Raw genomic sequence first — 13794 nt, 5'->3', positions numbered from 1 at the left:
CTGGCAGGAGTGCGGTTGCCAGCAGACTGATGTCTCCAACCCTACCTAAGGGGGAGAACAGGCCTTGGCTTCATGTCACCTGCTAGGCCCCAGGTGTCCACATGGGACTGTTAGGTTCTTTGTGGGATTCAGATTTCATCATTAAGCAAGAAGGGGGCACTGGGCACACCTGCTCAGCTTGCAGTGATGGCATATCTTGTAAGTGCCAGGGCCACAGCAGTGTATAAGTGAGGCACTCACCCCAGCTGTTTAGGCCGAGGTTAGGGCTGTCCATGGAGCCTGGCCTCTTGCAGCATTCGGAAGCAGAGCACCCAAGGATCCACCAAGTAGAAGCCCTCGGGCCACTGGCATCACTCTGCGTCCCTCAGCCCAGAGGAGAAGCAGGGCTCTTTTGAGTTGATGAGCATCCTCCATTGGAGACAATACAGAGCTCTAAGCTTTTAAATGTTTGTCTAGAATCTCATCCCAACCTTGGTCTGCGGGGCAGCAGCCTGTTGGCCCATTACCTCTCCTTTTGGTCTTCTGGCTGGCAGAGGCAGGGGCTGGACCTGAGGAGCTGAGCAGGCTACCAGGGCCTCACCTTGGCTCCAGGGGTCCTTGAAGGCCTGCTTGAACCATAGCTCACAGGAGGTGGGCAGTAGCTGTGCAGGGCAAAGCAGGCTGGGAAACACCCACTGGCCAATACTCGTCAGGGCTGCACAGCACCGTGTACCACGGAATAGTCCCGTGAGGAAGGCAGCAGTCAGGTGTGTGGCTCCACGCTTCCGACTGCCCAAGACTGTGTACACATGTGTGCGTTCTCTGTGTGGCCAAGCCCAGGGCTGAGTGCATGGCAGGTCACAGCCAGGACAGTCTGGGGCCTTGGATCTGCCGGCAAGACATGTTCTTGCTTGCTTGGGCTTCCTCGGTCCCCTGGGAAGGAGCTTGGACATCTTCAGACTAGACAGGAAGCAGCATGCTTGGTCGGGAAGCCTTATCTTGGTGGCTCTTGGGACCCTGTACTCCCAGGATCTCTCTCTCTCTCTCTTCCATGGGCATGTTTTTCTGCCATGTAAGTTTTCAGAAGCCAGAAAACAAATGGTCCTCCTGGAAGTCTCCTAGTGTTATGAATAGTCTCTGAGGTCAGGGTGATAGCTCAGTGTCACAATGCCTGTTACTTCCTAAGTTCGATCCCCAGCACATAAATAAATAAATAAATAAGTAAAAGAATAATTTGCTAGGATAATAGCCAGCCGGACTCCTCCTGCCCCTCTCTCACCTCAGCCGTGCCCCTTGCCCCATCCATATAGACGTATGTGACAGGATGCCATCTCTAGCGTAATCCATGCTTGTCAAAGTGAACGCTTGGGGCAGACACACCTGTCTACAGATACCGTCTGGTATGCAGGCGCAGAGGTGAGTGGCCCCTTGTAGGCACTGGAGACAAATGGTTCCCACCCCCCTACCCAGCCTGGGCCTGGGATGGGAAGAACACTAGGCTGGGGGCCAGAAGACCGGGCATCCAGCCCCGATATCTTTCACTTCTGGGTAAGTCATTTCCCCACTCTGAGTCCCTTTTCTTCTCTGTAGAATGGGGAGAGAATCTGCACCCTGCTTGCTTTCTAGGGTGGTTTGGGGGCTCAAAAGAATAATGGGATTGAAGCTGTTACACAGACACAAAGCACACAGGGACCCACCCAGCCTTCTCCAAGGAAAGCCGCGCTTGGATGGGGAGCTGAGCTCGCAGCTAGGCTGGGGACTTATTTCCATATAACATCACTTAGTCTGGCCTCATCCTGGGAACCCCATTCTGATCCCCACCCTGCCTACCATCCAGGGCCTTCAGGGCCTCAGAAACAAGTGAGCACATGAAGCTCCACTCCTGGGCTGGACTCGATGCCGGGGAGCCTGAGGAGGTTTGGTCCCCAGCCTTGTGGTCTTTCTGCAGGGAGGGAGAGCAGAGGTGCAAGAGGTGCCTCCGCAGACACTCGTGGGGAGAAAGACGCTTGGTGCTGGGCCTGAGGAGAGGACCGAGGCTCCCGCTGATTAGATGGCAGGGTGGCTGGGGACAGCATCCAGTGCTGGTCTCCACAGATAGGGAGCTTGCTGGACACGACAGGGCCAGAAAGGTCCTGCCACAGCTGGGCCTGATGGTAAGGGCCAATCATTCCAGCACTCTGGGAGGCGGAAGCAGAGTGACTGCAAGTATGAGCCCATTTTGGGCAATTCAGGGACCTAGTGGCTGTCTCAAAAATAAAATTTAAAAAATGTGTTGAGCATGGTGGCACATACCTAATAATCCCAGCACTCGGGAGGCTGAGGCAGGAGGGTCACTGTGAGTTTGAGGCCAGCCTGCACTACATAGTGAGACCCTATCTCAAAAACAAACAAAACTCAAACAAAAAAGAGGTGGGGCTGGGGTTCTGGTTTCAATGTCTAATACTGGGGAAAACAAACAAAAACTTACTAGGAGGCTCTGAATTTTGCTCCATGTCTCAGCCCCTAACCCCAACAACTGTAGACACTGAACTGGCCCCTAAGTGGGGCAGTGGTCTCTGTCCCCAGAGTGTGGTAGTGTCCCTTGGGTTTTTGGACCTGTTCTGGTGTGGCCTGGGTCTGGCCTCTGGGCTCAGGGCCAGCCTGTCTTGTCACTTGTCACTTTCTCCTTCCTGGCACCCTAGCTGTCCCCGAACAGCTGACAGGAGAACACGGTCTGAGCCATGAGGGGTTTCTTTTGTTGGCCTGCATGTGCATGTCCTTTTTCAAAATATGTTTAAAAATGAATTGGTGCCTGTTTGTGGTACACGACTGCATTCATCGTGGGGAGTTGGTCCACGCACATAACACAGCTTAATTCTTTTTGTGTCCCCTTTCTCTCCATTCCTTTCCCTCCCTGCCCCTCTGTTTTGAGCCAGTGTTGGGAGGTCTCTAGTTTGGAGCTGGCCATTCTGGTCATCGCTCTGCCTCCATAGGGCCACCCTACCCTCCTGGAATTCTATCTTGTTCTAAGTTCCCACTGCTCCTGCCCTCTTGAGTCACACAGGGCAAGTCTAACTGGTTTGCATCTGAAGTCAGCCTAAATACACACTCCATCCCAGCACCCTTGCGTCCCTGGAGCTGTGGAAGGGCCCATCAGGGCATGGCTAGTGGTTGTTGAGCCCCTCCCACTGACCACTGCTAGGTGGCCTTCTGGGCTCCTTGCATTGGAGCTGTGGACTCTCTTGTCTCCAAGCCTTCAGGCCCCGATGGAGTGGGTACCGGCAGCTGTGTCCTTTTCTTGCATTCCTATCCACGTGGGTCATGGTCCCATCACTCGTACATCCAGCCATCCTGGTCTCTATGCAGCCAGGGCCGTGGTGGCTGGCGTCATGTCCATCCATTCCCTGCTCTCAAGGCACAAGAACTGGTCAGTGGGGGACTGGACACCGTGCCCTGGGCTGTGCGTGGGTGAGTGTGTGTGTGGAAGGAGCCGCCCGCTCCAGCTCGCTCCCTGTCCCTGCCTCCCCTCCCTCCCTTGGGTGTTCATTGCCACTGAGAACTGCAGAGCAGGCTTCTGAGGGTGGAGTCACTGCAGGGTGGGCCGAAGTGGTCACCTCTTCTCTGGATAGACGGATTCCCCAATCCTGGCATCCCCCTGCTGGGGAGAGTAAGAGTCAAGTTCCTCTCTCAGGCCTGTCCTTCCAGCCCCCTTTTTTTCTTTTTTGGACCCTTCATTGGTGAAGACTCTGCTGGCCCCGAGAGAGCCCCCGGGACCTGACTCCAGTGCCTGGCACCCTCCCACCCTCACCCTCACCCCGGTGCTGCATCCCTTCCCCCTCACCCAGGCTCCTCTTCCCTCTTGGTTCTTTCTCTTTTCTCTGTGAACCCTCTTGGTTTCTCTCGCTCACTCTGCCTTCTCACTTCCCCGTCTCTGCCCTCTGACCTTCCTCCACCTCTCCGCTGGTGCCAGGCTGGGGCTCAGGGTCCCGGCTGCTCCCCCCACTCTTCTGCTGCGGTTGACAACGCGTGTGGAGCTCAGCTGTACTGCCTGAGGGACCCATGGCCTCCAGAGCTACGGGGCATCGTTTACCTCCACTGCAGGAACCTTCAGGGGCCCGGGGGTGCCAGATGCATCCTGGGTCATGGGGTCTGTGGGTGGAACCTGTGTTTGGAAGAGCAACAGGAACCCAAGATATTGCTGTTAACCCAAGACTGGAGACCAGCCTCTCCCTGAAAGGCAAGGGCCAGCCCAGGGCACACCTGTCACCTGCCCCTGTTCAGGATCCTCCTCTTCCAAACCCACAGCTCATAGGAAAGGAAGCCAAGGCTCAGACAAGAGCCTCAGCACCCAGTCACGCAGGGAGTTAGGACCGAGATGGGGCCAGGTCCTCCTGTTACACGCAGCTGCAGCAGCAGTCCCTTGGGTGGGTCCTTGCAGACAGGTGCAGGCACCCTAAGGGCTGGAAACCCCTGTCTCAGAGCCTAGTGCCCTGTTCCCACCCTGTAGGTAGTGTCCCCCCCCAAGGATGGGGCCCTGGGCTCCAGAGTCTGTGCAGACATGGCCTTGCTGACCACTGCGGGTACCCCAGCCTTGAAGCTGGGGATAGCAGTGCCAGGATTGGGCAGGGGCGGAAGTCTGTACTTACAGTCCCTACTTGTGTCCTAGGTGAGGTCATATTTTGGGGGGCCTCAGTATTCTATCCTCATGTAAGAGGCCTTGACCCCTAAGAACAGATGAAATGTTCATTTAAGGTGAAGCCCCCCAACTCTTAGGGAAGCCTGGCATCCCTCAGGATAGGGAGGAAGGTTCCTGTAAGGGTGGTGTCAGCCCCTGGGGCTTTGGAGGGTGGATGACCTCAGGAAGGGGGCTCTGGGGCAGATTCCTCCATTGAGCTCAGAGCCTAAGGAGTGACATGTCACCTAGGCTCGGAGCAGGGAGTCGCACCAGAGAGGGGATGTGAGGACCCTGGCCCTCCCCACCCATCTCCTTTCTAGAAACTTGGGAGATGTGGGGGTGGCCAAGCCCTCAGCCCCTGGCGACCCCCAGATGTACAACTGGGATTCCTAAGGTGCCCGTCTCCCTCAGGCACAAGAGGCTTGAGCCCCTCTATAATGGGGGACACAAACCTCTTCCCATCACCTTACCTCCCACCTCTCGGGAGGATGGGAACCCTGTTGGGGGGGAGGAATAGGGGTCCAACTGAGAAAGGGGCGAGGGCACCTGGGCACGCGTAGTCCCCGGAAAGTGGCCCTGGGGGGAACCTCTGCCCGCAGATACCCCTCCATGTGAAGGATGTAAAAAAAAAAAAAAAAAACTTGTTCTGCCTTTTTGTCTCCCCTCCCCCTCTGCCCGCCCCATGGCCCCCCCAGACTGCCTGCGCGTCGGCTGCGCACCCAGTAAGTGGCTTCCCTCTTCTTCTGCAGAAACCTAAAGGGACCGGGATGCTGGACGCTGGGATTTAGGGAGGGAGGGCGCAGAAGCTTTCTGGGGGTTGGATAGTGGGGGTGGGGGAGGACAAGGGAGGTTGTAGGGGGCAGAGCGAACGGGATGAAACAAAACCAGGGCCATTGGCAAAGGGCCTATAGTCAAGTTGCTCATTGCTTTCTGGGAAAGGGAAGACCAGGAAACCTTGTCGCCCAGGTCAGCAGGAGGGTAAGGAAGGGATGGACATCAGAGGCTGGGTGGCACCTGGAAATGCCACCGAACTGGGGGCAGGTGGGAACCTGAGTGGCTGAAAATATACCGCTGCATCTCCTGCAGTGGCCACAAGGGGGTAGGCGAGGCATGCCGGAAACATGCACGCAAGAGGGGCGTGTCCACGCATCTGAGTTTAGCCCCCTGCTGCTCCTGCGTACAAGTGCCAGTGAGGACTGTTGGCGAGGGTCAGAAAGCAAGACAGTCTGACCAACCCTGGATGTGCTTGTGTGACTGGGAGGAGGCTTGGCTTCAGTGTTTGTGGCGTGCTCTAAAATCAGGTCACCTGAGGCAGTGTGAGAATTTAGACTATGATTAGGGGCTCTTTGTGTGTGTGTGCGTGTGTGTGGTATGGTGCATGCACCCTGGAGGTCCTTTAAGAGCAGCACCCTCAGCGCCCCACCTAGAACATCAAGTGGCTCAGGGGTGACCCGGGACTGCTGCAAAGGCCAGCAAGATAAGTATGTTTGATTTTAAACTCCGGAGACTGATAATCCCAATGTTGAATAAATGATCAGAATTCCTAAAATACAGAACATTCCCCTCTGGCTGTGCCAGCTCTTTATGAACCATGAGGGTGGTTGCATGTTCTGGAGGTAGGCAGGCACGTGCAGAAGCCACACTGGGCCCCCCGAAGATGGGGAAGCTGGGCAATTGGGTGGAGTATGAAGTTGTGGGTGCACATTGCCACTGGGGTGTGCCGTTGTGCTCTGGGAGCTTCTGAGGGTATCAGATCTGTGGTCATGTTCTGGGAATGTAGTTCCTGGCAGCACACGTTGCAGGTCCTTGGCAGTCTGGGGAGGTGTGTTGGTTGCAGGTGTGTCTGTGTAGGTCCTCAGGGTGCAACTTCATGGGTGCTGTTCACTGCATATCCTATTTGAAGGCACCCTGTGCGCCCACATAAAATGACAGTCTGCAGGTCATCTGAGTTTGTGTAGAAACTCTATATGTGCATGCGCTCTAGGGGCTGTGAATGTGTGTCCTTGTGTGCACACGTGTGGGTGACACTACCAAGGGTCTGGGGTAGAGTGTGAACCTGCCTGAGGGCCTACGTAGGGTTGTGCTCACCTCCCCCTTGGTGCTGCAGGTAAAGGCCCCGAGACGCTCTTTGCGGGCCACAAGCTCAATGACAATGAGTGGCACACAGTGAGAGTGGTACGGCGTGGCAAGAGCCTGCAGCTGTCTGTGGACAATGTGACCGTGGAGGGTAGGTAGCCTGGGTGGAGGGTGGTTGACACATTTCTAGTGACCCGTGCTTGCTTCTTGGTGAACATTGCCTTGTGTGCTGTTCCTAGGGAACCGTTCTGAGAACCACCTCTGCCATTTGCTCCTTGGGGTGGTATTTTGTGGGAAGCTAGGCCCCAGGGACCATGTCAGCCCCCCGAGGCAGTGTTTCTCTGGAAGCCTGTGACCCTGAAGTCATGAGTCCCACCACTCTGCCAGGAACTGGGCTAGCACTGGTCCGGGGCATCTCTACTGAGGCGACTCATGTGTGGCCTCTTGTGGAGAGAATTATCCTGGAAATCTGAGGCCCCAACCCAGAAATGACCCCATGATCTATGCTCTGTAGCCATCGTCTTCATCTCGGTCTCCTGTCCCAAGCAGGACAGATGGCAGGAGCCCACACGCGGCTGGAGTTCCAGAACATTGAGACGGGCATCATGACCGAGCGGCGGTTTATCTCCGTGGTGCCCTCCAACTTCATTGGGCACCTGAGTGGGCTGGTGTTCAATGGCCAGCCCTACATGGACCAGTGCAAGGATGGCGACATCACTTACTGTGAGCTCAATGCTCGCTTTGGCCTGCGTGCCATCGTGGCCGATCCTGTCACCTTCAAGAGTCGAAGCAGCTACTTGGCCCTCGCCACACTCCAAGCCTATGCCTCCATGCACCTGTTCTTCCAGTTCAAGACCACGGCACCTGATGGGCTTCTCCTGTTTAACTCGGGCAACGGCAATGACTTCATTGTCATCGAGCTAGTCAAGGGGTGAGGGGCTGGGCACTGCGGCACTGTCAATGAAGTGATCCCTTTCCCTTGCTGACCCAGATACACCTTCCCTCGCCGCTAGGAGTACCCACTGCCCCCCCAACCGCAGATCAAGGCTCAGGTCTCCCAATTACCAGCAGGCTCCCTCCTCAGCCAAACAGATAAGAAGCGCCCCCTTCTAGGGTGTGGAGTCCCCAGCTGCTTCCTTGCCAGGGCTTCCATCACACCACCCTTCTCTGGCCAAGGTCAGAGAAGCACTGGTGGCAGTGTATGTCTACAGGCAGCATTCAGCTCAGTCCCTGCTTGGAAGATCTCACCCCAGAGTAGCTCTGTTCTGGCTTCTAGGGGACCCTGTTGCTCCACAAACCTCCCACTTCCTCCAGTTTCTCTTCTGAGCCTGTGTCACAAGAGCCAACTCCTTGGTGGCCCTCTGTCCCTGTTTCTTTCCCATGACAAGACCTCACACTGTAGCCCTCCTGCCATTGGTTTGGTTTCTCCTGTAACATCTCCCCCCCAGTCCCATCTGCCCCAGCTCCTAGGACCCCCACAGCCATAGTTCCTCCTTCCCCATCTTCCCAGCAATGCCCCACCCTGACCCAGTGTCTCCTCCCTACTGTGGGGCAGGTACATCCACTACGTGTTTGACCTGGGGAATGGCCCGTCCTTGATGAAGGGGAACTCAGACAAACCAGTCAATGACAACCAGTGGCACAACGTGGTGGTGTCCAGGGACCCAGGCAACGTGCACACGCTCAAGATTGACTCCCGCACTGTCACGCAGCACTCCAATGGCGCCCGAAACCTCGATCTCAAAGGTGGGGCTGGGGCCTCTGGAGAAGGCCTGGCCCTGGCCCAGTTACCCCATTACCCCAGCAAGATCACTCCTTCCCCAGATGCTGCTTCTTTTGGGTCCTTGTCCTCTTGGCCCTAGTTTCTGTCTTTCATCCCCTTCCCCTGTATGTCCAGCTGACAGTTTCCTGTCAAGTCCCACTCAGCTCTTCTCTCTGTGAGTTCACCTCTCAACACAAAGCACTGGTAGCAGTGTGTGTCTCATGGGTGCTTGGTGGCTTGATTCCAGAGCTAGGCCTTTCAAGGACCTCTTAGGCCCCAAGATGGAGAAGCCTTGGTGTTGCTCTGGTTAGGGTAGAGGAGGAGCCAAGACAGCAGTAGGATCCGGGCTACCCTGGTGCATTGTGGCATTGGTTGCCTCACTCTGGGTCACACCTCGGTCCCATTCTCCAGTGGGCATCAGCTCCTTCCAGAACGGGCGAGTGAGCAGGAAGAGGCTAAGAGGCTGAGCATCAGAACAGGAGAATTGTGGCTGCTCCGGAGCCCACTGGCATCTTTGTGCCAACAGCCCTTAGCCCCATGGGGACCTAAACTGCCAGAACCTGGGGAGGTCCTCAAAAACAACAGTGAGTTTATCCCCACTCCCCTTAGACCTGAGAGTGGCCAGATCTCCTGGCATGGTGCCGAGAATCCTCCTTGCTTCCAGGAGAGGGCGCTGTGTCACAGGGAATCTGAAGTGGCAGCAGCCCCAGGGGCTACTGCAGGTCTTGGGATACCCTCATTAGCCCCTGGCCAAGGCCAGCGTGTTGGCTGAAGGCCTCAAGGCTCTGCTGTGTGCTGGCCAAGGCTTCCGGGGATTTATGTGCCAAGCTGGAGATCAGACGTCCCGGAGGACATGATCTTCTCAGAGCCCCAGTGGCTGGGGAAAGGCACTGGGCTTAGAACATCTAGGAGAGCTTTGGGAGAGGCTGAAAGAGTTCTGGAAAGGGGAGTGAGGAAGCGGGGGTGGCCGAGATGGGGCTGCACGTACGTGAAAGGCCCTGATTACAGGGCCGGAACTGGAATCAGCCATGTGGGAGAGAGCACAGAGCAGGCTCCTTCGGCTGCCCCACCCCTCCTGCAGTCATCTGGGCTTATCTGGGAGGGGAGCAGGCAGATGGCAAAGTGGAGAAGGAAGTAGGCAGAGGTGGGGGTGGGGATCTGCAGGTCACTGCTGTATCTCTGCTGGGGGTGCCTGGAGCCTCCCAGAGGGCTGGAAAGATGTGAAAGAGGGATGCCATTATCCTGGGAGGTGAATGAGGGCCAAGATGCCTGGGTGGTGACTCGGTTCTTTTTCAGGGGAGTTGTACATTGGTGGCCTGAGCAAGAATATGTTCAGCAACCTGCCCAAGCTGGTGGCCTCCCGGGATGGCTTTCAGGGTTGCCTGGCCTCTGTGGACCTCAATGGGCGCCTCCCAGACCTCATCGCAGACGCCCTGCACCGCATTGGGCAGGTGGAGAGGGGCTGTGATGGTGAGTGTAGAAGGCTCAGCAGTGGTGACTTTGCTGAGTAGAGGGGCAGCTGCAGGGAAGGCCAGGCCAGGGCAGGCAGGTGGCCTGTGCTCAGCACTGTGGCTTCCTTCAGGCCTTGAGGGAGCCCATCCCCAGTGCTCTGGGTCAGGGCGCAGGAGAGTGAAGCATCACCTGGCCTGTCACCACCTGCCCTAGCCCCTTATCACCCAGGGCAAGGCCAAGCCAGACCTGGCATTCTCACTCCATCCAACGGTCAGCATTGGGAGCAGTATCCAAACCTTCCCCACACCTAGGAGTGGAGTGCTTGGCTGAGCCTGGGGTGTGTTTCTTTCTCCTGTCCCTTCCAGGCCCCAGCACCACCTGCACCGAAGAGTCCTGTGCCAACCAGGGCGTCTGCCTGCAGCAGTGGGATGGCTTCACCTGTGACTGCACCATGACTTCCTATGGAGGCCCCATCTGCAATGACCGTGAGTGTCGGGGGGGGGGGTAGCCACAGGGACTGTAGGGGTGGAAGGAGGGTCTCAGAGCCCAAGATCTATGCTGCATGCTCGCTTCTCATCCCTTGCCCCCAGGATCCCAGGGGAGCTGTGGCCTGTTATTCTTTCTCAGAGCCTTCCTCTGAGGTTGTGCAGATGGCTGTGCCCTGAATCTCTGGACCTCTATCAATAGATGCCTTGCCTTCACATTCTGGGCTGGTGGGACAGCTGGATTCTCTGGACATGGGCCCTGCTGGCCCCTCTTCCTCCCCCAAGAACCCCAGCTGATGGTTGTCCCCTTGAGCCACAAGGACATTCCCTGATGTTCTCACTTGGTTCTTTTCCCTGACTGGACATCTGCCTGCCAACTTGCATACTGTGTGAGTCCCTCTCCAGAGAGTGTGACCTCAGCAGCGCTTTCTAGTCCCCAGTGGTAGGTGGCCAACAGCTGGCAAGAGCTTGGCTGAGGGGAAGCAGCTGGGTGAGGCACAGGAGCAAGCCTGCCTTCCACTAAGGGGCTTTGGAGTTTGCTTCAGATGACTGAGCAGAGCATGGTGTGAGAGGTTTCTCGGGGACCCTGCTGAGAGACCAAGTGGAAAACACACAGGGGTTTCTCTGCCTTACAAGCATAGAAGTGAGGCCTGGAGAGGAACAGGGGGTTTCTGGGGGGTATCAGTAACAGATCTGGGGTAAGAACTCAAGTCAGTGCCCTTGCCTCTGCTCCATGCTGCTGGACTGCATCTGGCCTGAGCCCTGCTAATGGGGAAACCTGTCGGTTCCAGGGGTTGGGGCTTTTGGTTGGGTGTTGGTTTTTCCTTCTCCTGAAAAAGTGTCCCACCATCTCCCTCCACACTTTTCTGCTGGCCCTTGGGTCTTACCACACCCCACTGTGTCCCCAAGGATTGTCCTCATCTAACTTGATGCCCTCTGTGCCTTGCAAATCTCCCTGAGAGCCAACTCAGGGACTCTTAGGCCTGGCTGCTGAGGGCGAGGGTGTGGCTGGGCTTCTTCCCACCAGGTAGCTCCACTTGGCACAGCTCTGGAGAAGATGGTAACTATGCTGCTTGATAGGGACACTGCTCACTCATGGCCCTTACCAGGGATTTTCCCTTTGATTCCTTTTTTTTATCAGTACTGGGGATTGAACTCACGACCTCGCGCTTACAATGTAGGCGCTTAGGCCGCTGAGCTAAATCCCCAGCCCCCTTCCCTTTGATTCTTGAAGAAGACCATCTTTCCTGCCTACGTGAGGAGGAGGCCAAGCCTCAAGTCATAGGGCGTTGGTGATACAGCTCAGTGGGAACCTTTGTCCCTAGGCTCTGACTGTTACCTCCATCCTTCAATCACTAAATTCTGGGGTGGTGGTGCTACCTGCCATGGGCATTTCTTGCCTGCAATGAAGGGAATCTGGTTTAAGAAGTGCGGATGCCTGCAGTCACTATTTCGCATAGAGGGGAGGCTTCTGGAAGGAGGCCATGGAGATGGGCTGGGAAAGGCCTGTAGGGCTGGGGTGGGAAGAGCTACTTGGCTGGGTGGTGGGACAGAGAGAGAGAGTGAGCTGGGATCACAGAGCAGGGCCCATTTTGGGAAGTGTTCCCATCCACAAGCACTGGTCTGTGTGTCTGGCAATGGCGCAGCCTGAGAAAAACAATCGAGCTAAAGACAAGGTGGGTGCATCTGGGAGCCCACGTGGGGACAGTGCTGTCCTGGAGAGCCTCTGAGATGCACCAGTTTGGGGGTGAGGTATCTGCTAGGGCTTTTCTCTTGTCTCTGATTTTCCATGCCCTCTCCGTGACTGGTCTTCTTGGCTTGGTGCCTCCATGTGTACAAGGTCAAATGGGGGCCCAGCCCAGAAACAGCCAGCGTGAGGGCACTGGGGCCGCTGGGAACATGGAGGAGTCTGGGCCTGAGAAGAAGGAGGAGTGAGGAGAGAGGAGGGAGGCGCAGACAAAGCAGACAGGAAGAGGGTCGGGGAGGGGAGTGGGCTTTCTGGTGGAAGAAGGCTGAGAAGGGCCTCAGTCTTCAGTCTTCAGGACACACCATTCTCTCTGCCTCAGTTTCTCCACCTGCGATTATCCCTAGGGGCGGTGAAGGGACTTTTGTTTTCCTCTAAGGCTCAGAAATCTGCTCTGGGAAGATAGGGGAGAAAATCAGAGGGAGAGAATCCATTCCTTTGATTAAGGAGAGGGAAGGGGAGAGAAAGAAAATGAGATGATGGGGGGGGCCCTTCCTCAGCAGAAGCCCCTGGGCTTCGCTGTCCCCTACTATCTCCTGCACTCCCAAGAGGCCAGTGCTCCCTCTCCTCTCCCTGTCTCTGCTCATCTCGACAGCCTCTATTGATCTCTTGTACACCTCTGTCTCTCTCCTGTTTTACCCCAACATCACCCCCTCTGACTCCACTTCCCACTCACTGATATTGATTGGCCTCTAGGCGGTTTCCCTTCCTCTCCTCTTGCCACCGGCTCCTCCCTCCCTCCCTCCAGGGCCATAAATTTTCTGCCTGCTCAGAACTGTGTCAGTCTGTATTCCAGAGCGAGGGGCACAAGCCTGGGCTAGAGAGGGCAGGAGGACGAAGCCTCCGGGAGGCTCAGCCTACCATCTCCTTTATGGGGACCCCCACCATCCTAAAGCTCCTCCTAGGTGCCTCTGAGGACCCCTTCACTTTTGAAGGACAGAGGCCACATTGGGCTTGCTTGTAAGGGTGGAAGAAGTGCAGTGGCACCAATGGGGAGCTGTCCTGGGTTCTGACTGCACCCAGCTGCCAGGGGCAGTACACAGGACTCGATGGGACACTTTTGCTCCAAAATGGAACTCAGAAGCAGTAGGCAGGAGCCAGCTCCCCACCCTGTCAGCCCTCTGTGTTCTCCCCCACTTCCTTTTGCCCTCTCTATGTCCACTTCTCTCCACTGCACTCTCTGCCCTGTCCAAGCAGGCTGATGTGTGGATGTGGCATCCGGATGGAAGGAAAGAAGTCACCCTGCACATGCCTCCCAAAGTCCTCAGAAGTTAGGGTGGCAGATAGGAAGGGCACCCTGAAAGAGAAATGGCTGCCTTTCCTGGACTTGAGTGACCCAGGAAAGGCTTTGTCCTAATGGGACACTTGGGGTGGGTGTCTGGAATCCGGTCTAGGGAGAGGGGGAGGCTAGGGAAGGGAAGCAGGAGAGGGGAGGACAGATTGGAGGGCTGGGGTGGGGGACACTGTCTGTGTGTGGCCCAGTCTTACCCTTGGGTTCCTGTGGGGCTCTGGGTGCCTCGTGTGGGGATGGGTGACCCTGTTTTGGCAGGTGAGCCTTAGGGTGTGTGTGCTGGCTGCTTGCTGCCTGTGATCAGATCAGTATGTGCGTGCGTGTGTGTCTCTGTGAGTGCAGCCCCCGCCC

General features: G+C 56.5%; 1 protein-coding gene across 33 annotated transcripts in view; it reads left to right on the top strand.

The window, feature by feature from the left end:
- Positions 1 to 13794, top strand: part of Nrxn2 (neurexin 2) — a 106702-nt gene that overhangs the window by 57244 nt on the left and 35664 nt on the right. For 15 of the 33 annotated variants that reach the window (XM_063227461.1, XM_063227460.1, XM_063227443.1 and 12 more), the window contains 6 exons: positions 5329 to 5355; positions 6741 to 6860; positions 7259 to 7640; positions 8265 to 8455; positions 9768 to 9941; positions 10289 to 10408. In XM_063227461.1, coding sequence (XP_063083531.1) covers positions 5329 to 5355; positions 6741 to 6860; positions 7259 to 7640; positions 8265 to 8455; positions 9768 to 9941; positions 10289 to 10408 — 1014 coding nt within the window. Of the gene's footprint in view, positions 1 to 5328; positions 5358 to 6733; positions 6861 to 7258; positions 7641 to 8264; positions 8456 to 9767; positions 9942 to 10288; positions 10409 to 13794 lie in introns of all 33 variants that reach the window. The other 18 variants (XM_063227442.1, XM_063227433.1, XM_063227432.1 and 15 more) reach the window with 2 other exon arrangements.

The sequence above is a fragment of the Cavia porcellus genome, unplaced genomic scaffold (genome assembly GCF_034190915.1).
Source record: "Cavia porcellus strain 051 isolate PalLab524CR breed Dunkin Hartley unplaced genomic scaffold, mCavPor4.1 scaffold_17, whole genome shotgun sequence".
Lineage (NCBI taxonomy): Eukaryota > Metazoa > Chordata > Mammalia > Rodentia > Caviidae > Cavia > Cavia porcellus.
This window is presented reverse-complemented; position numbering and strand designations above follow the sequence as displayed.